Source organism: Pocillopora damicornis, chromosome 8 (assembly GCF_964200805.1).
Source record: "Pocillopora damicornis chromosome 8, jaPocDami1.2, whole genome shotgun sequence".
NCBI classification, from domain to species: Eukaryota; Metazoa; Cnidaria; class Anthozoa; order Scleractinia; family Pocilloporidae; genus Pocillopora; species Pocillopora damicornis.
The window spans coordinates 4,857,398-4,879,901 of record NC_142677.1 but is presented as its reverse complement, the minus strand read 5'-3'; the positions used below and the strand labels follow the sequence as shown (position 1 = coordinate 4,879,901).

Below are 22,504 nucleotides of genomic sequence, written 5' to 3'. Positions count from 1 at the left end.
CTGTGAAAATGAATTATTAGTGGTGTATGAAATAAAGTATGTTCCCTTGTGCTAGAAAACCGGTCAGATTACTTGCTCGTTTAAACGATCATTTCTGTTTTCGTCGAAGTTTTGATTAGATAAAACGAGTTTTATTTTAAGAGTATCTGTTAAGTTATATTCATTCTTGTAAATGTCTTCATATCAAAATATTAGCTTTTTGGGACATTTCCGTTTAGTAGTGATGGTCAAGCAAAATGCCAAAAGGAGCTTGTCTGAGCAGTGCACGGTTCAAAACGTCAAATTACAGTGAAATGTATCGCATTATAAGATCTTGAACGAGGGTGTTTTGAGTGCAATTGATTTCTGTTGATACTAGAGGCAAGAGATTATCAGTCTATATTCTCTTCAGTTAGGGGTGCTTGCTTGAACGTGTGGCGTGAATATGATGTTAAATGTCTCGGATATCAATCTATCTCTTTATCTTTGAAATCTTCATGATATGAGGGAAATTTACCTTTTCCATTTTCACTTTCATTGTGTCTGTCAAAGGGTTAGTCGAGCATATCAGTCATCTCTGAAATCTAAATTATTGAGGAAATAAAGTAGATTTATTAGCTTAATTTTCGTGTCATCTAAATCATTAGACTAGGTATCTAAGTTGAGAAAGGAGGAACCAGTGAAATCAAGTCCGCCTGCTGGCGGAAATTTGAAACGGAAAAATGCGCTCATAATCACTTAAACTGCAAGAAGGTAGCTCTTGTGAGGAGTGCTGTTTTACAGACTGTAAAATATAATAAAATGCAAACTTTCATTGAAAATGAATCAAGTTACAAAGACGTTTTTTCGAGTAAAGTATGGGTAATCATTAAAATCTGTGTCCAATAAGTGGAAATTAACCATTTTAATTTCGCTTCATTGTTTTGTTCAGTCAATCAAAATGGTTATCTTTATCATTGTTTAACAAATAAGGTAGATTTACCATTTTCATTTTCACTTTCATTGTGTCTGTGAAAGGGTTTAGTCGAGCATACCAGTCATCTGTGAAATCTATATTATTGAGGAAATAAGGTAGATTTATTGGCTCACTTTCCATTTTATGTAAATCAGAGAAGTATCCGGCTAAGTTGAGAAAGGAGGAACCGGTGAAATCGAGTTCGCCTGCAAGCGGAAATTTGAATGTTCCATTAGGTTACTGCACAATCAGACCGTTTTGCCGCTACATGTTTGTGTATGACATAACAACGTGATACCCTTGCAAAGGATTTAACAAGTAAGTGCCTTCCATGATTTCATAGCGTTTTTGAGCCCAGTTTGCATGGGAGGAATTTAAAATACTGCAAACCTACATTTGGGGTTAAACATTGGAATCGGCAGTCTACTGCGTAGAACATTTGTTCCTTTATATAAAAAAAAACATTTAAGTGCACGCAAACATGCCGCTGCATGTTTGTACGTGACATAACAACAGGATACCCTTGCAAAGGTTTTATCAGTAAGTACTTGATCAGACAACCCTCGTTTTACGGTGCCTCCCATGATTTCATAGCGTTTGTATGGGAGGAATTAAAAATACTATATACCTACATTTAGAGCTAAACATTGGAATCTGCAGTCTAATACGTAGTATATTTGTCTCTTAACATCAAAAACATTTGCGTGTTCGAGTCAATGATTCAGCGTGAATACAGTAGATAAAGAAGGTTTTGAGGAAAGAACTTAAAAAATTAAATTCAAATAGACTCAAATAATTATCATCATCAAGCATTCATGAAAATGACTTTTCAGCGGTTTATCGTAATAAAAGAATAAAAGGTGGAATTTAATTATAACAGTTTCTGTAATAGTACGGTTAAGAATATATGAAGGTCATATATTTGAACTGCGGATAATGACATGAATGAAAGTGATCTTCGCAGTGATGTGCACTACTTAGGCAGTAGTGAAAATAAGGCCTGAAAAAGATTCAGGCCTGTACGGGATTTGAACCCATGACCTCTGTGATACCGGTGCAGCGCTCTACCAACTGAGCTAACAAGCCAACTGGGAGCTGGTCATGATGGTGGTTCTAAATAAACCCGTGAAGTGATGAATAGTACGGTTAAGAATATATGAAGGTCATATATTTGAACTGCGGATAATGACATGAATGAAAGTGATCTTCGCAGTGATGTGCACTACTTAGGCAGTAGTGAAAATAAGGCCTGAAAAAAAAATTCAGGCCTGTACGGGATTTGAACCCATGACCTCTGCGATACCGGTGCAGCGCTCTACCAACTGAGCTAACAAGCCAACTGGGAGCTGGTCATGATGGTGGTTCTAAATAAACCCGTGAAGTGATGAATAGTACGGTTAAGAATATATGAAGGTCATATATTTGAACTGCGGATAATGACATGAATGAAAGTGATCTTCGCAGTGATGTGCACTACTTAGGCAGTAGTGAAAATAAGGCCTGAAAAAAAAATTCAGGCCTGTACGGGATTTGAACCCATGACCTCTGCGATACCGGTGCAGCGCTCTACCAACTGAGCTAACAAGCCAACTGGGAGCTGGTCATGATGGTGGTTCTAAATAAACCCGTGAAGTGATGAATAGTACGGTTAAGAATATATGAAGGTCATATATTTGAACTGCGGATAATGACATGAATGAAAGTGATCTTCGCAGTGATGTGCACTACTTAGGCAGTAGTGAAAATAAGGCCTGAAAAAAAAATTCAGGCCTGTACGGGATTTGAACCCATGACCTCTGCGATACCGGTGCAGCGCTCTACCAACTGAGCTAACAAGCCAACTGGGAGCTGGTCATGATGGTGGTTCTAAATAAACCCGTGAAGTGATGAATAGTACGGTTAAGAATATATGAAGGTCATATATTTGAACTGCGGATAATGACATGAATGAAAGTGATCTTCGCAGTGATGTGCACTACTTAGGCAGTAGTGAAAATAAGGCCTGAAAAAAAAATTCAGGCCTGTACGGGATTTGAATCCATGACCTCTGCGATACCGGTGCAGCGCTCTACCAACTGAGCTAACAAGCCAACTGGGAGCTGGTCATGATGGTGGTTCTAAATAAACCCGTGAAGTGATGAATAGTACGGTTAAGAATATATGAAGGTCATATATTTGAACTGCGGATAATGACATGAATGAAAGTGATCTTCGCAGTGATGTGCACTACTTAGGCAGTAGTGAAAATAAGGCCTGAAAAAAAAATTCAGGCCTGTACGGGATTTGAACCCATGACCTCTGCGATACCGGTGCAGCGCTCTACCAACTGAGCTAACAAGCCAACTGGGAGCTGGTCATGATGGTGGTTCTAAATAAACCCGTGAAGTGATGAATAGTACGGTTAAGAATATATGAAGGTCATATATTTGAACTGCGGATAATGCGCTGCACCGGTATCGCAGAGGTCATGGGTTCAAATCCCGTACAGGCCTGAATTTTTTTCAGGCCTTATTTTCACTACTGCCTAAGTAGTGCACATCACTGCGAAGATCACTTTCATTCATGTCATTATCCGCAGTTCAAATATATGACCTTCATATATTCTTAACCGTACTATTCATCACTTCACGGGTTTATTTAGAACCACCATCATGACCAGCTCCCAGTTGGCTTGTTAGCTCAGTTGGTAGAGCGCTGCACCGGTATCGCAGAGGTCATGGGTTCAAATCCCGTACAGGCCTGAATTTTTTTCAGGCCTTATTTTCACTACTGCCTAAGTAGTGCACATCACTGCGAAGATCACTTTCATTCAAGTTTCTGTAATGTTATCTTGTTTTAATGATTCAGGCTTAAAAAGGATTTTTACATTGAGAGATTTGTATTCTGCGGCATTCCTGTTTAGTAGTGATAACATAATCATTTGGCTGCTGACGCATTTTGTTTTTATGGTCATCTTAATAATCAAGTGCATTTCGGAAATACCAAAAGGTGGTTTGGGTGAGGAGTGCAGCGTTCGAAACTGTAAATTGCAATAAAATGTGTCACATTGAAAAGGTGTTGAATGCAATTTATTATTGCTGGTTAACATTTTAATTACTACATGTACTTCCCTTGCAAATGTGAAAATAAAACTGTATGGAAATAAATCAGTTAATAAATGATAGGGTACACGAAGGAGGATCAATCTCAGTCTTAATTAATGATGTGTTTATGTGAACAAATGACCAGTATCTTTGAAATCTTCATACTATGAGGGGAATTTACCACTTTCATTTTCACTTCCATTGTGTTTGTGAAATGGTTTGTCAAGCACGTTAGTGGTCTGCCAAATCTCCATCGACGAGTGGCAAACATAGATTTACCAGTTTCATTTTCACTTTCCCTACATGTATAAGCTTTTTTCTGCAAGGAGACCTTTTTAAGATTGTAGAGGAAAGCAGAAAGTCTATAGGGAAACTTGTTATGGGGATGAGGAATGCAAAAGGAACAACCTAAGGAATAAAAATTATTCCCCCTAACCAATGACGTTCCAAGTTGTAAACATGCGAATAAAACAAATACCAATGGTTATGTAAGTACTAATCCTAGTCAAATGGAGTAATATGCTGCTTATTAATTTGTACAATTAAGGTTATTTTATCAAGTTCCAGTTCTTGTTCCTGTTCTAGATTATCTCTGAGGCCTGTAATCATGTGTGGCAAAAAGATTAGCAATGCAGTTGTCATGCAAATATGCGGATTTTATCAGTATTATCATGGTAAAGATATGAGACCACATAGCCCCTGCTGCTCACAAAATATCTCTGACATCTGTAACTTTCTATTTAAATTATGCTTCTTCCACGCGGCTGGATTCTCTCCGGCCATTACAGGCAGGATGCGCACAGTGTCACTTTGCTTAAACTTTTATTCTGAGTCTTATTCTTTTATTTGCTTTATTCTGAGGTTTTACAAAAGTTCTGAACAAGATGATCAAAGTTCCCGAATATGCAGGAAAACGCTACTACACCATTCACTTGACCAACCTCTTTTAAGCCATTTTTAACTCGTGAATTGCGCGCATGCGCAAGAGCGAGTTATAGATACGATGTGGGGAATAGTATTCGCTCGCTCGCTCGCTCGCTCGATTGGTCGATTCCTGTAAACTTTTTTTGGATTTTAGGCTTTTGAGTACATTTGATAGTTTTTGGCGAGCAATAAACAGACGAAATGGCGACCTTTGTTGCTAAGAATAGTGGTGGGGTGAAAAAGAAGCCAATGATAATCTTAAAAGAGTTTTTTTTTTCGTTTTAGTTTCAACAAGCGGCGCCAGCGACTGGCAAGCATTCAAGGATTCACACTGAAATAACAACAACCTTCGTTTTTCATAAAATTGTAATTTACAATCCTTGAACTTGAAAACAATCCGAAGATTCATTGAAAATATCACTTACTGCGAAGCGCTCGGAGTTTACAGATGTTCAAAAGCTTTTTCTGTTATAGCGTGAGATTGAGGACAAAATTGATCATTACGTTTCGTCGCGTGTGTTTTTCCTGTGTGAAGCAACAAAAGATGCCGGCGACTGACTAAATAACAAGTTAACACGAAAATCAAATAACACTTAGCCAAACAATTTTAGCTACCGATTTTCAGTGAATTTTTAAAGAACAATTTTCTCGTAAGTTTCAAGACAATTTGAAGATTCAACATATATACAACGTACTAAAATGCGAAAGTTACACACCACAAAATTGATAAATAGGCCTGAAATGAAATTCTATCTTGTTATTGATTATACGTTGCCTAGCACGTGACTTAAATCTACCCAGGCGGAGATCTAAAATGACGGTGGCAGGCTTGGCTTAGTTATATCACTCAAAACTCGTTCCCGTTTGTCTCATTTGATAAAGAGGGAATCGTTAATGTTTTCATTAAGACAGTATTGCCTTGATTTTCTAATATTTACAACGAAAGACAGTAAATTTCAGTTTTCACCCACATTTACTTCCAACCTTTTCTTTTGAACCAGAAACAAAAATGATAGACATTTAAAACACATGACATCATCCACCTTGTTAAATGTAATAGCATGATCATTTCAATTGTAATGCCTTCTTGTCCCAACGTTACTTTGTTTCTTTGCTACATTAGCGAACACTGAACTACTGTTCGTACTCTAGATGACAATCAACCACAAAATTCCCTAAACCAGATAACATTAAACATAATCTCAAAAATCATGTGTCAATTCACGAGTTTGCTCACAGAGCACTTTGATTATATCTATTGTTAATCATTAATCACGGGGAGGCCAGTCCCCGACATCATACCCAGTAAGCTAACACCATGCTCACTCTATCTACAGTCAATAGAAGACTAGATAACAGCATATGCATAGGTGAGCATTTCCACTGCTGCTTTCCAAAGACTATTTGCCATTGCGTGAATTTTCACGAGAGAACAAACAGATGCCCTATCAGAGGTACAACAGGTGACTTCTTGTTCATACAACATTTGTGATAAATCGTATTCAATGATTCCGTATCATTTTTGAATTGGTTATATGGTAAGCTTAATTGTCTGTAACGCATATATATCATTAATCTGATCCGGCTAAAACAATATTAACGCTTTACTTGTTTTTAGAAAAAGTTACGCCAAGCACATCAGCTATCTTCAAGAGCTGCATTTTTGAGCAGATAAGGTAGGTTTGCCATTTTATTTTTTACTTTTTTTTAAGTTTACTAGACAATGAAACCCCACTAGGCCGAAAAAAGTATAATGATTTAAAGGGATACCAAAGGAGCAATTATAACAACAGGGAGATGCTTCGAAATGCAATAGGATTTGCCAGAAGGGTGTCAGATAATGAATGATGCACGCAGCTTAGCTATTATCACCCAAGTCTCTAGGAGCTAGAAGGAGATTTCTAGATTGAAACTGAAGTCAGCAATTTAATTTGGCGTCATAAGTAATGAAGGGGTATCAACTAGATATTCCTGTGTATAGGATGAATTTTCCTTAACGCAATTCCCGCAAAAAGCAACGTTTTCTGCACCAAGGATGGTCATAAAGGAGAGAGCTGCTTCCACCAAGTGGAGTCAAAACTATTATAACCCTACTTTGATTAACTATGGGATGCATATAACAAAACTACGTTGTGAAACGACATTAGAAGAAGACTTAAACAGAAATTCAATAAATATAAAATTTAAGGTGTCAAGACTTTAGGACATCTCAAAATCACTTTTTTTTTAACAGGCAAGGTCATTAAGAGAAAACGGTGAAATTTCTACCTTATCATACTGAACCTGGCTTACTTGCATTGGTGACGACTTGTAAGTATTCTGGTTTTAATATCATAATACTTCGCCTCTCTTATGATATTCAATAGTTTCCGACTGCATATATTTCAAAACTTTGACATACCCTCTGATTTCGAGAAAACCGGTTAATTAATTAACTTTTTGTGGGTAGAATAACCTCATGGCTGGTTTAACGAATGACTGGCTGACTGAATTAATGACTGCTACCTTGCACTTGACTCATTGGTCGACTGATCGATTGTTTCTCACCCGTATTAGTTGAGTGATTGACTTATAATTACTGAATGACTGACTGAATAAACCATTCATGAGAGATTGAGAGATGAACTGATTGAATGGATTGAATGATTTAAAGAATGGATTGACTAATTACCTGATTCACAGACTGATCTGACTTGCGTAACGATCGACTTACTCATAGACATGCTGACTGATTGACCCACGGACTTACAGATTGAAAGACTGACCGACTTATGGATATACTAACTTATTGACTAACCGACTGACCAACTAACTGACTGACTATCGGACTTGCTGACTGACTAACTGAGTCACTCATTGGCTAACTAATGGATCAAACGACTGTCTGACTGACTGACAGACTGATTCTCTTCCTGACCGACCAACTCTCTGACTTATTAACTTAATGATAAACTGACTGACTAACTGATTGACTGATTGACGATTGACTGACTGATTTATTAACCGATTGATTTACTAGCTGACTGACTCCTTAATTTACCTACTGATCGACTAACTTACTTGTTCACCGACGCACTGACTCTCGGAGTGACTGGCTGACAAACTGACGAATGATTGATTCTCTGACTGAATCGCTGACTGTCTGACTCTTTTACCGACTGACTGAATGATTCAATTACCGACCGGTTGACTGCCCAACTGACCTCATTCAATCATTCACATTTAGTGACCGACTGACTGCTTTAAGGCACAGAAATAAAATGACTCTAAGTTTGAAATCTTTGCCTCCTAAGGCCCATAGAATCTCATCCCCAATATCTTGAGTTCCCTCACCCTTCAGTATCTCGAACCACTTCATCTCCCTAAACAGACGTAGTAAAGAATCCCTGAGTTTAGTTTATTAACAAAGTCATATAATTTTTTAGAATTTAGCCTTGATAAAGGAAAACACGAGATGCCTACCGGCTGGACAGCAGAACTAGATAAGAAAGAGCACAAAAACTGGGTAACGGTCGGATGTGCCTGAAACATAACAAAAAATGGAATTACGCCTCTAATCCAAAGGCGACTGGATGCTTGGTACCAGTCACTTATTTCCAGCCCTCCTCTGCATTCACTCTCCCCATGCACCTGTGCAGGTCACTCGTCCAAATGTGCCACTTGCGCCACATGGAAGAAGGAGCTTAAGCGCCTCCACAAGTCTCGGCGACCAAAGATTTTCTGGAACAACAGTGATAGACAACAATGGGGATCTCCTGCTGGGGCGTGGGAGATAGCAAAAGTCTTCATGCCAACCCTTGGAAAACGAAAAACAGACGTCATTGATGCCAACATGACAGACATTTCAGGTCTCTTGAACTTATTAAAATGGTCTCCTGTTATCGTTCCCCCAATAAAGCAGAATGTATTAGATGAAGTACAAGACAAATGCCGAAATAGATGGACGCATGCTCCAGACCAAGAACTCTCTGATACAGACGTAAAAACCATATTTGGTCTTCTAAGAAGCTTACTGAATGAGTCCGTATTTTCTTCTGACAAAGATGCCCAATCATCTTCCAAAGACTTGCAAGACTTGGAGCAAACCGGCCTGGTAAACGCTTTGTCACCTGAAATTGAAGCCCTTCGTTTGCTCCGTTTATCATTGGAATATGATGTGTCTAGCATTCTGAATGACATGGATGAGGTGAAAGAACAAGGGCTGATAAACAGAGAGGAAGTCTGCGAACTAAACGAGCAACTAAGCAAGTCAGCAAATGACATTTCAGACCTTAAAGAGAACATCGGAGTTATTTCAAAGACTATTGAAGATTTCAATTGGCTGATAAATGAAAGAGACGACTTAAGAGGAGAATTTGAACTCATCAAATTAGATTTGAGAAAAATATTAAAACGCTTCGAGGAGGAACAAAATGCAACAAAATCCCGAGTTGTTTGTTTGCAAAAGGCAGTCAGTGAAGTCAAGGAACAAGTGAAGGTACTGAAAGGTGATACAAGGCGACCCCGGTTTTTCGCACCGAGTAGACAACCTACGTTTACTGGTCGTAAGTCCGATCTGAAATGGCTAGAAAATAATTTAATTGCCCCTATCAATAGTCCTGAGAATGGTTCAAAGAGTGAATGTCAGACAAAAGCAGTCTGCGGTCTTGGAGGATGTGGGAAGACGGCTCTGACTGTCGAGTTTGCTTGGATGAATAAGGATTATTTCCGAGGTGGGGTGTTCTGGATCAATGGAGAAAGTGATGACAACATTCGTAAATCAGTTGTTGAGATGCTAATTTCTCTTAAGATTCAACTTCCGAAACCCGAAGATGCCTTGAGCACGTTCCTTTCCAGGTTGGCCGATAATGAATTTCCATGGCTCCTAGTAGTTGATAACACCGATGAATTAACAGATCCAGTGTGTCCCGAAGGTGTGAAAAAGATATTTCGCGGAGCGTGGAAAAGAAATGGCAATGCATCTGAGAAAGGGTATATATTGCTAACAACTCGACAAAATGCAAAAGAAACAACAAAGTTCTTGAAGCAGTCAACGGCAGATTGTCTGAATCTACAGTGCCTTGATGAAAGGGAAGCTGCATCGTTGCTAGAGCAAAGAACTAATCCCGAAGCAAAGTCTTCAGACCCGGATGTAATTAATTTAGCAAAAGAACTGGGATGTCTCCCTCTAGCCCTCGAACAAGCAGCAGCCTTCATGTCTTCCAGCCCTATTCCATGCAGTTTTCAGGATTATTTACACACGTACCGGGCTCGTAAGCTTGAGTTGCTGAAGAAACATGAACCAACAACAACGTTTAGTGGTGAGGAAGCTGAGCATCGCCTGTCGGTACGCACAACCTGGCTACTTAATTTTGAATCTGTTGCCAAAAAATCCAAAGCTGCTGCTAAAGTGATGCATCTTGCATCCTATTTGAATCCTGGGTGTATACCCGTTGAAGTCATTAATCCTGGCCGTCCTGAACTGGATGACGATGAGCTAAGAGAAAGTGCTCGATCTGAGATAGACGTAACTACCATTCTCAAGGTGCTCTCGATATATTCTCTGTTCTCATTCGATCCTCAGTCAAAAGTGTTAAGTGTACACAATCTTGTCCAAGATGTAGTCAGAGACAACCTTTCCACACCTGAAAGAGAAGAAACACTGCTAACAGCTGTTCGAGTTCTTCAATTTGCCTTGCAAGAAAAAGAAGAGAATTTGAAGAAATTATCGAATTTTTTTGCTTTTGGAAAAATGTCAGAGGAATTGAAGAAGGAATCGGATGTCATCATTGGTCTCCTCTCCAATTTACGTCCGTTAAAAGATCACATGGACAGGGAACTAACATCATCTACAGGGACAGAAATCCCACTTTTCATTTTTGAAGGCCTTTCATTATTTGCGTTCGCGTGCGATTTGATGAAAAATATTGTACTATTCAACGAACTCAAAGCTGACTTGTTGGACTTTCAGCTGAAAATTGCAGGAAAATGCGGCCTTCGGATTGATCCAGATTTGTATTTAAAAGTTATGGTGTTCTCCAGTCAAAGCAAACGAAACTCCCACGCTGCAGAAGCAGAGAAACTGGCTGAAGAGGCTGTTCAGAAACTCGTGGAGATAGAAAACTGTGGGCATTCAATTGGAAACGATACTAAATTTGCCGTACGTCAAAACCGTGCTTCCTTTCGATCGTCCCAAAAATGTTACGAAGAACTGATGGAGCTTGAAGGATTGCAGATTAGTGAAGCAAATGTTGCAGATCTAAACATCTCAATTGCAAACGCCGCGAGACGAGTGCCTTCGCCTGACAACTTTGAATCTGTTTTAAGCCGTTATGAGACTGCCCTCAAGATTGTTAAGAAGATTTACCCTTCAGATCACCCTGAGTTGTTGCGCGTTCTTCAGTTGATTATTGGCTATTTGTACCAGGAACACAAAATTAAAGATGCACTTCCGTACGCTGAGGAGATTATGAGCTTTGTCAACAGTCTACCTAGAGAATCCGACTGGTTTATTAAGGGACTGGTCAGTACCTTGAAAGTACTGAGTGTGTTCGATCCCTGTAGGGCGTACGCTCGGCTAGTGGATATTTTTGGTAATCGTTGGCCGTCGCTACACACCTTAGTGATACAAAAGAAAGAAGTAGATGCATCGGCAATAAACGAAGCAGTTGGTTGCGGAGGTAGTGAAGAACACCTACTTGAAGTTATTGAAGGGTTGGAGAAATGTTTCCAAGTCATTTTCAAGAGATGCTCATATGAAGAATGGCTTACTGGCAATCATAAAGTCAACTTTTGCAAAAGAATCGTGAAGATGAAGCAGCTTGTCGATGACAAAAGAAGAGAAAGGTATGGGAATAAATGTCCACCAACAGAAGATGACATGTCCTTCCAGCCTCTTGATGTACGCGAGTTTATGGCAGATTTTCCGGTTGTCTCCAAGGATCAATATCACAAATTAGAATCTTTGTTGCCTAAAGAGCTTAAAACGAACGATGCTCTCCAACACCGCAAACGTGGAGAAGAGTTGTTCGTGAAAGGAAACTACCTGGGAGCACTAAAGTGCTACGATCAGTTTTTAGCACTATCACCAAGTAAGGAGGAGATTGCAGAGGCTTATTATCGGAAGGCTGTTTGCCTTGCTCATTGTGACAAGCGTTGTCACTCATTAGCAGCAGCTGCTCTTGCTAAAACTCTCGCTTCAAGTGAATACACCAGTATCCAAGAAGTTGTGGAGAAGTTTGGATGCTATGACACCGAAGTAGTTAAAACACGCGAGGATCTTCTCCGCGCCACGAAGAGAGGCACAAGTAATCTAGTGATTGTAATGATGAAAGGAAGATATCATTTAACAGAACCATTGAAACTTCAAAGGGACACCATAATAGTAGGCCATGGAGATGTCCGAATCAGCACTGCAGCAAAAGGTGTCCCTCTACAAATGAATGCAACTACCTTCATAGAGGGAGTTAAACTATCACCCCCAACGGCGAATATGGCAAAGCTGATGGAGGATGCAAAAAAATGTCTGAAATGTGGTGAGTTAGATGAGGCTGTGGCGTACTACACTGAAGCACTTACCCAAGAACCGACCGATTCAGCAGAGATTCTTGCATTGCGAGCTACAGCGCACCTTAAATGTGCTAAGAGAGTAAAAAACGATGCGAATAAACGGGATTCCTTTCTGGAAAAAGCGCTGAGCGATTCAGAAGCTGTCATAGCAGCAGACTCTACTTGTTTACGTGGCTACTTCAACAAGGCAACCAGCTTGGCGAAACAAAGAAGGAAGGATGAAGCCCTTGTTGCTTCGGCAGTGTATCATCACTTGAGCCAAGGTAAGAACATCCGGGAAGTCACCAAACGTTATGGCGAAATTCACGTTTTTGAAAGTACGAGGGCGGATGACCTTCCCTTTATCATTGATAGCTTTGTGTGTAAACGTTCTCTAAAGAAAGCCGTTGTAAAGAAAGATGAATTGGACTCGGGAACAGCTTTTTTCTATAACTCGGAAGAGACCCCACACTTCAAAATCTGCTTCTTTGAGTTTACTACTCTGGTGGCTGCTGCGAGAATGCTTAAAGATGTAAACAACTTTAGTTCTAGGACACTACAAAAATGCCATGACCCTCAATCTGCTGTTGCACGTAAAGGTTCCAGTCCCAGCAGAATTATTTTGATAAAAGATGGTAAAAACTTCTTGGTATCAGCAGTTCTAATTGGCAAGGGACGCCTACTTTTAAAAGAAATTGAAAAATTTTTGCCCTGTCCACAAGAATGCCGAAGATCAGTTGATATTGGATCACGTGAATCAGAATCAGAGCTGGATGATGAATCATTCCGCCCCACTGACGATGAAAGAGCAAGTTTGCCCTCTTCACTGTCCCACCTTTCACAAACGGATACAATCTTTTATCGCGTTAAACGCCGTCATCCAAAAACAGTTCTTGTACTCAAATTTATCATAATATTTGTATTAATATTCCTAATTCCTTTTTCTTCAATGCAATATAATCGACCAAGAAGGCATTAATCTTCCTTATTGGAAGCTGCTCTGTTTGAATCAAGTTTGTTGTGATCTATAGAGGAAATTTAGATGATTAAGTGTACTACTTCCAGCTTTCTCTTACCCTCAAGGAGTTGGGAGCACAGCAGCTGCGTGAATAATCTCGCGAAGTCCATCATCTCTACGTGGCCGAGCTATCTCAGGTTTATCTGAGTCCGTATGTCAGCCATTGCTGAGAGACTTGTCTTCTTCAAAATCTTTTTGTTTGTTACTTAGTCTTTCCAAGAAATGATGTTCATTATCTCATTGAGATGGCGCATCATATAGGCATGTAAGCTTCTTCACTTGTGACTAAGCACAACAGCTCGGCATACCTCACATTCACTTCTGGCGGGGACAACTCGATTCTCCACAGTCTTTTTTGAAGTTTCCCATACGCAGCACTAGCGACACTAATTTTCAGAATGATTTTCTGGTCGAGTCTTGTTGTTTCCGAGTCTGTACTGCCGAGACAGATGAAATTCTTGTACATCGAAATTTGGATTATGGAGTGTAAATTTTTACATTTAGAAAACAGAAGCAATAATATTCATCTCAAGACACCTCCTTACACGCCAGATGGAAATTCTCGTATCAGGATAAGGGGATGCTTGTGGTAGATAAGAGGAAATGACAATGCATTAGATTTTCTTCAAATAGCTTTCAATAATTATTCAACTTGTGACGTCTGGACAAGTGAAGAAATCGATGATCTGCCTATTTTGGTCTGGACGATACTCTGCATCCAATATGGCCAAAAGGACGAACGAACTTCTCCAGAATATATCGTCTTATTGTCAAACAAACGAGTGATGAGAATCTCTATCATGGAATTGAAGTTTTCAAGAGCGCCGAATTCTACACACAATATAGATTGACTTGCTTAGCAACTGATTTACATCCGCGAAAGGATGGGGGTGATCAGTAAGTTTTGCGGAACTACAACAACAAGACTCCGCTCGATTGTTAGTCAATGTAACGTGGTGCAGATGTAAATATCAGCCTTCCCAAAATGATGGTCCGTGCGCAGTGCGAAAGAGGAACTTTCCGTTGTGACTGCAAATCAGGAGATACCAGGACACGGTGCTAAATTCAAAGTAAGATTGTAACAATAATTTTTTTCATTTGTTACCTTATGGAAAATCTTTAACGTCTTTACACTTAGGAACTGGTCATTATTTATGGGGGGGGGAGGAGATTTGGCGGTCTTTGGTGGTGTCACGATGAATTTGATCTGATTCCCCCATAAGGTTCTTTAATATTCTTATTTCTCCCCCCCCCCCCCCGTGGCAGTTAATTGGCAGTCAATTTTCTACAGTCCTCCCTCCATAGTATGTTGATATCGACTGATACCCTCTCCGTTCTCCCTGAAAGCCACGTGATCCCCTCCCCCCAAAAAAACAAAGTTCTTCAAACGCCTCCCCCCGGCGATAGATAATGAGTGGTCCCTTAATTTCTAGTTCGATCAATCAACGCGATTACTTGTGTTTTGTAACATGTCAAGTTGCAGTAGATATGTCAAGTTTGACGTAGGATTCGCAATAGATGGCTCAGTTTAATCGACGACAGTGAATACCGTCAGACCAAAGATTTTGTCAAAGATTTCATCAAGGCTTTTTCTATCTCATAAGATGGAACCCACGTAGCTTTGCTGCAGTACACGACTAAAGAAAGTATCAAAATCTACTTTGACGAGTGGCTCGATCCAGACAAGCTTCTAGACGAGTTGAAAAGATTAGAGAATACCAGGGGCGGCTGGACTGATATTGGAGATGGTCTGGTGACGACGTTGGATTTGTTCTCTACCCGTGATGGAATGAGAGGCGATGATGTAAGTAGTGTACTTTCTAACTTTTTTTTTTTGGTCTAGTTATGCGACAACACGTTGAGTAGACGAGATAAAAGAATTGAATGATGGACAGCCTTAGAGGAAATAATCATTCAATTTGTGGAGGTCTAGAGAAACAGACTTCCGCTTCCGTTTGCAGTGGAAGAAACAGATGCCGGCCGACGCTCTGATTTTCCCCAGTCCCCTTCTGTATTCCCATTTTCTCTTTCTCAAATGGAAAGAAACTTTAAAAAAATTAATTTTCATCAGTTTGATTGTTTGTTTGTTACTTTTAGAAAGCTTTTCTTCTGTGCCTTGAGGAAAGAAACTTTAGAGTGATTCTTAGTGTAACAGCAGTCACGTGGCACTATGATCCTTGCTACGCAATGAGAATTTTCAGTTGTCGTGACTGACTCAAACGTCTCGTCAAATGTATGGATTATTGAATTATTTAGCAATCCTTAATGTTGAGATATTTTTGAAAATTACTTATATGTGTTTTGTCTTTTTTGTTTTCCAGCCCAAATTCCCCCGGCTGCTAAATAGGAAATTTGTTACATCGCTGTAAAGATTCTACGTGTGATGAACTGTTTCTTTAAAAAAAATGTTAACTTAGGTGTAAAGCATTTAAGAAAACAAAGATTTTCACTATCTTAAAATATGGTGGGAAATATTGGTGTTTTATCAATTTTTTAAAAATTGTTTACATTATAAAAAGTAAAGCGAACAGGGTAGCAACAACTGTTACTTCTCAACTTTTTTCGGGCAATTTTGTATGGCATGAATTGTAATTAAGTGATGGCAAAGCGCAGACAAAGCTCTTGCGTGGTTTTTTTTATGTTAACCCTTTACAACCTAACATCAGAGCGTATATTCTCCATACTGCTCTCTGTACATTTCCTAGAGTGCTGACAAGGAGAATTTGTTTAACGATCAAGAGCCTCTTTAGTTGATGATCATTTCCTTTTTCCCGTGACCTAAATGTCATATTTATGGTGGTCTTGTTTTCGCCGTGTTTTTGTTTTTTGTGGGTGCATCTGTTTGTTTTTATTTTGTTTTGTTTTTTATTTTTTGAACTAACAGAATTACTCTGCATTTGAGGGTCGATGGGCCAAGCTGAGCAAAACAGTGAAATAGTGATGTTGTCCTTTTTTTTTTTCTCAAAACATAGGGAGTGTCTCTACCTGCTCAAAGGTACTGAGACCTTCTCTTCCCCCTTTTTTCATAGCATAATTTTAAAAACTGATGGTGAGGCCCCAGCAATGTTGATTTGCGTTACAAATATTTATTGTTTATTTCAGTTATGAGAGGATGTCTTCGCATTTTAATTGTGCATACAACCTCGAATAGGACAATTTTCATAATAAATGATCCATGGAATACCATTTCAAGATTTGTGATGAGAAAATAAAACTATTTCCTTCCGGTTTGTCAGTCACCCAGAATTTTTAAGGTATCCTGTTTATGTAAAAAATCACTCTGAAAACTTTTAACTTACCTTCACAAGCCAGAAAATTACTCGGCCGAATATGGCCTAACTGATCAACATGGATTCTCTGCGCATCTATTAATACATTGCACCATTTTATCAACCTCCCTCAAAGAACTTCACCTACAAGAAACAAAAAAATTCTGTTACCCGTCATTCTGTAAACTGCGTTAGGAAGGTTTAAAGTTCTAAGCAATTTAATTGAAACATTCACAGCTCACGAAAACAGCTAAAATCCTTTCCTCCTTCTACCTCACTTCATCTCATAGTATCATTAACTCCTGAGCCAGCAAGACAGGTGCAGTTTTTAAGCGTACAAAGGAGAGCGAAATCACGCGCGCGAGTTCCTCTCTCACGCGTGTCACGTGTTAGTTGCCTATCAAGTCCGCCTTGCTCGGCCTTCGTTGTGCGACATTGCAGAAGTATATATATATGCCTGGCAATGGAGGCTATTATAAATAATTCGACAACAATTTCAGGTCTTAAGCAATTTTACAAGTTAAAATTCGGTTTCAGTTGTTCACCACGAGAAGAATATCCGTCCTTACCAAAGCTCCCCTCGGTTTCGGAGGACTGAAAAAATATTAGTAAATTTGCCCATTGAACAGTTTTTGAAAAATTATTTTTTTGCTTCGTTTTGCTTTGTTTTCATTTTATCTCTTACGGAGATCTGACTAAGGCATTGCCTGTTGATAAATAATTCTGAATTCCAAATTATCTAAAGTTCATTAGGTGCTCTGAACAACAACATGTACATGGATGTTCACCTCAAATCTCCCTCACCTGGTGTTGTGTTGTGAAAACCTTCATGGTTAGACGATAGTTCATGTCTGGTCCTCAAGCTCAAGGAACTCGTCGATGCTTCCAGCTAACTTTGAATGTAAGACAACGGTTTTCTTGCTCCTTTTCCCCGAGAAGGAAAACAGCCTGCACCACGAGGAACTGTAAAATGCAAATGAGTTGAGACATTTTCACGAGCAAATTTTCACCTCTCGGATTAACCCGTAACTACAATTGCTATTCTATTATGTGCATGCAAATTAACCTTCTTGGCTTCGCTCTGAGTGAAAACTTTATTGATCTTTAAACATGTTGTCGAAGCCAGAAAAAGCTAATTCATAGCTCAGAATATAAAATAATAACAATAAGGCCCACTTTTGACGAAAAAATTCTAGAAGTTGGTTTGAATCTGCTTTGCAAATTTCCCTAAGCTGTACTTGAATTTAATTGAATTCTACTGGGTGACATTGACTAGCTCCAAGCTAAATCAGTTAGCTTTAGCGCTCATTACTTTCATGAATTGGTGAATAAGTTGGTAGATGATTTTGTTTACATGAGCCCCAGCCGTTTGCGAGAAATTAAAAAACATCGAAACAATAGCAAACGTTAACCTGACCAAAACTGCAATTAAGCACAATTTTTTGTGTTGATTCAAACATCTGTGTCCCTATAAATCAACAAAGGCAAGTGTTGGAATGGTGAGCCAAACAACTATAAATTTGTTTATACAATGAGCGGCTATAGATTTGTTAAAACTAATTTAAAATCACAAAGACAGATGATATCGAGATCGTTGACTGTGTTATCATGGGTGGTATAAATTAAAATAACTTCCCAGCGTCGCACGAGATTTGAAAAAGACATCAGATAGTTCAGGAGATGGTTGGATCACGCGCAGCCTACATTTAGGCAAATTACCACTTAAAACCTGTTATTTTCATTATCTGCTAGGACTTTTATGTTGCTATTGATAACACAGAAAGATACACGAGGATATAAAGTCTGAGAAACTAGAAGGGGGATAAAATCTCTGTTAAATGTTTTTTCCTTGTTCTAGAGAGCGCAATTACTAAACCGGCATTCAACATACTTGTAATCACTTTTATTTAAAATGATTAATGATATGGCAACATAACTGGGTGTTAGTTTCGAAACGCGTAACTTGTGTACTTTTCTTTTGTGTTTGTTCCGGTCTATTATTTCTTCGTTGGTTATTAATGATTACTACTTAATAAGTTTTTTTATTTCAATCAGTTTCATTGAAGCACATGTACGAGATGTTATATTTCATATTTCATCGCTATAACTTGCTGTCGACGCCACTAATTTTGTCTGCTACTCACGAACGATCCGCTATCAGCGATTTATCTACAATCATTAGGAGCTAGACCAAAGTAAGTTTTTCTTTATTTCACATTTAAGATATTTCCTCTTTTTTTGATACGTATATCGATATATTTCTCGCTTTCAGTTCACTTTATAATGGCTTCACTGTTAACTAGGCTAGTGTTACATTTCTCAGGGACATTTTCTTAGTTTAGTTTCTGCTGCATTTTCTTTTAGTTCGAACCACACAAATTCAGCTACAACGTTACCATCAATCATAACTACGCTATCTTCAATCCTACTTCGCCCTCTTCATCTGTGATTTCACATCGATCTCCTTATTTTCGTTTGTAATTTTGATTACGTACTTCATTTGATTAAACCGTGATTTATATTGTGCGTTCGGATTGTCTTCTCCGCTACACTGGTAACCTTTAAAGGTTACACTGGGAGGTCTTCCACTGGCCCTCGGGCAAGCAGCAGCTTACATATCTGCGCTTCCCATTCCTTGTACCTTCGAAACTTACCTCGTCAAGCACCGAGAGTTCCGTCTCTTAGAGCAGCAGCCTACAGAGTATTTAGAGTATTTAGAGCAGAATATTTAGCCTACACAAACTCGTTCAAGATAGTTTGACTGCGTCAATAACGACAGAGTTGTTGGTCTCATCCATGCGCCTTCTTAAGCATGCAGTTAAGAAGAAGCGGCAGACTGGGTGGATGTGGAAAAAGCAAACAAAAACATTTTTATCACCCTTTTGTTGAATTTCGGAAGTTGAAAGATCATCTAAAGAAGGAGGCCAAATCGTCAGGAGGAAATTTCATCCATTTTATCAGCAGCAATGACACCTTGGTTCAATCGCTTTCTTTTTTTAAGCCGCTTATTTGGGATAAACGTTTCTATCCATAAACTTCATGCTGAGTTCTCAGAATTTCGGTTACTAATTCAAAGACTGCGGTTTGGTGGCGATCCGAACCTCATTCTTAAATTAATGTTGAATGCAAGTATCAACAAAAGAAATTGTACTGACTCCAAGAGTTAAAAAGAGGCGAAGAAACTTTCTGAAGATACATTACAGATGTTAAATAAGCTGGAAAAGTCTGGCGTCATCGAGTTCTTGAACATAACGTTTCTTACTACGCATCGGAGGGGCAGCGGGAGGCAAATTACAAATTAACAAATAGATTCCAAGTTGCCGTGCGTCTGTTCAGTAATAGATCATAGATGACGTCAACATTTCCTAAAAGTCATACGAGAGGTTAAAATCTGCGGGAATCCGATTTGAAAATCACGAGTATGATTACTAACAGAATTGGACGACACGAAGTCCTGTTACCAATTAATCACAACCATGACAATTTCCGGAAACAACAAATACATTAAGAGCAAATGTCTCCGGTAGGGACAATGTCTGAGGAAAAAACCTCCTTAACTTTGGAAATTCCTTAGATTTTTTTTTAAGACAAGCGGTTGTTGCTATGGTTATTGTGATCAATACTATGATTGGTGGATCTGGCTGAGAGAATCGCTAGTTACTAGTCAATATGATGTGTTTGAAATTTGCTTTGCTTGAAATAGTTCTGATTTTATTAATTCTCTATAGTAAATAAAAAAACTCCTGTGTTTTTTAATCAAAGTTTTCTGCCCCCCCTTCCTATCCAAAAATCCTGCATCCGCCCACCAGACAATTAATTTACTTGTAGAGTTCTCCAGTTGACGGGGACAAAGCAGACAAAACTTTACAGTATTTTTAGGAAATTTTTCTGGAGAAATTTCTCACCGGGTTAATGCACAAATCCATGACATTAAAAACCCACAGAATTTCTCATCTGGAAATATGGACAGCTTGTTACTTCTTCGATGACGATAGATGAATAGAACTGAAATGTTTATTACGTTAGCGAGGAGTATTTTTCTCAATGGTGAACTGTTTGGTTCTATCGTAATTTGAGAGAAAAACCGTATATTGCTCAGCTGCGAAGAACTGGAACCGACTCTCACATCTTCTAATTGGCGGAGAGGTTGGACACTAGTATCTAATTGAGCTGACGTAAGCGCTTTTCATTTCCGCTTGTAAGGAAGCAACCATATCTGAGGTACCAGAAACAACAATTCTATTTGATACTACGCCGCGATTTTAAGATGTGAGTACTATACTATATAGTTTAAAGGGATCATTCATTCGCTCACTTAGGTCTTTCTCAAATCTATGAGCATAAGTTTATAAACAACTCTTATTCGCAAAATTTTATCATTTGCAACTGGAAACGTTTTCAAGGTCCGATGATTTAAGACGCTGAATTTTCCATGTGCTGGACATAATTTATATAGAAGCAGATTCGACTTAAGTTTCCCTCAAAGGTACAACGGTTGGAGCGACAAAACGTCTACTTCACTTGAAATCTGCTGGTCAAGCGACAAGACGCTCCGTCGATGAGAAACATCGTTTAGAACCAAAAAGAATAATAATGAATGCAAAGATCTTTCTCTTTTCCCAAGGCTATCATCAACAACAACACAAAATGTAGAGATTCTTCGCTTTTCGTAAGTCCTGTTTCCAATAGAAACTACTGTGCCTTTTATCTCATTTATTCTTTAGAAAATCTGCCTAAGCACAACGGAAGTATCGTGATCACGAGATTGTCTCACACGTAATCAAATTTCAAAGAACTGAGACGAAACAAATTTTTCCTCTACACGTTTGTTTTTCCCCAAACGTTCTGAAGCAAGTTTTTTTGGAATTGTAAACCAATTTATACTAGTGATGCATCTGAAGCCATTTCCCGAAGTTGGAATTTATTGCAAAGTAATTCGTGGGTACAGCGACATTTTGCTTTGGCAGTCGGACGTTGTAAGAAAATAAATAGACATGCGAAACGGGAGAATACAATGGACTGGTTTTGATACAAGTAGGTAAAATTTATAGACTAAACTTGATTCCTTTTTAAGGTGCCTTTAGAACTGTTGATGTTGCTTCAATCTTGCTTTGAGACTTGAAAATAACGGCGGCGGCATTATCGACACTGCCTTAAAGGTCGCGATTTCCGTCTGAACTGTTGATAAGCTCTTTCTTGGCGCTTTGATATCTCGTCAGTTCTAGAATGCACTTTCGGAATCTCCAGATCTTTGTGGGCAATCAGTGAAATCTGTTCGAAACCTTCTATATTTTCATGACAACTCCATAGCGGGTTAAACGTGAACCTCAAAAATTGAGGTTGTTAAGTATTCATATATTCAGGCTATTGCTCTTTTCATTACTTATTCATTCCGATGAGTTTGCCGACATGCCGGCATGCTTCCGAAGATCGTGAAGAGCGCAACTTCTCTGATGTAGGTGAGATATTTTTCTTTTGTTAACAGATGAAATAAATTCTCCCGGGAAAATTTACAACAATTGCGTTGTCCGATTTGCTGACAACTTTCGCTTTTGTCCAAATTCCTAACTGATTGACAGCTTCGACAGAATCGCCAACACTAAACTCCATCGCGACAATAAACAACACGGTCAGATCACAACAAGTTCATTCGAACAAGACGAAAGTTGTGAAAGAATGAACCGCCAGCGCGCGAACACTAGCACTATTTATGACACGCAATATTTACATAATAAAGAAGTAGTTTAAT

General features: G+C 38.9%; 3 protein-coding genes across 4 annotated transcripts in view; 2 read left to right on the top strand and 1 right to left on the bottom strand.

The window, feature by feature from the left end:
- The window catches only part of LOC149041080 (uncharacterized), a 321,438-nt gene that overhangs the window by 221,291 nt on the left and 77,643 nt on the right, over nt 1-22,504 (bottom strand). The window lies entirely within an intron of this gene.
- LOC149041087 (uncharacterized) lies at nt 975-16,712 on the top strand. 2 transcript variants are annotated; one of them, XM_089214349.1, is made up of 7 exons: nt 975-1,252; nt 6,279-6,404; nt 6,560-6,617; nt 7,175-7,251; nt 8,367-14,556; nt 15,091-15,290; nt 15,808-16,712. In XM_089214349.1, the coding sequence occupies exon 5, from the start codon at nt 8,729-8,731 to the stop codon at nt 13,445-13,447; it is 4,719 nt and encodes a 1,572-aa protein (XP_089070475.1). In that variant the 5' UTR covers nt 975-1,252; nt 6,279-6,404; nt 6,560-6,617; nt 7,175-7,251; nt 8,367-8,728; the 3' UTR covers nt 13,448-14,556; nt 15,091-15,290; nt 15,808-16,712. The 2 variants fall into 2 exon arrangements, with proteins under 2 accessions (XP_089070475.1, XP_089070474.1); XM_089214348.1 differs by having other exon boundaries at nt 1,067-1,252; nt 6,279-6,395.
- LOC113666170 (uncharacterized) overlaps nt 20,912-22,504 on the top strand; it is a 13,582-nt gene continuing 11,989 nt past the window's right edge. Inside the window, exon 1 of the mRNA XM_089214347.1 lies at nt 20,912-21,024. The gene's annotated coding sequence lies outside the window, so the exon portion shown is untranslated. The remainder of the gene's footprint in view (nt 21,025-22,504) is intronic.

Excerpts from the sequence above, each read along its gene's own strand:
- LOC149041087 (XM_089214349.1), top strand. The coding sequence starts at position 8,729 with ATGCCAACCCTTGGAAAACGAAAAACAGACGTCATTGATGCCAACATG.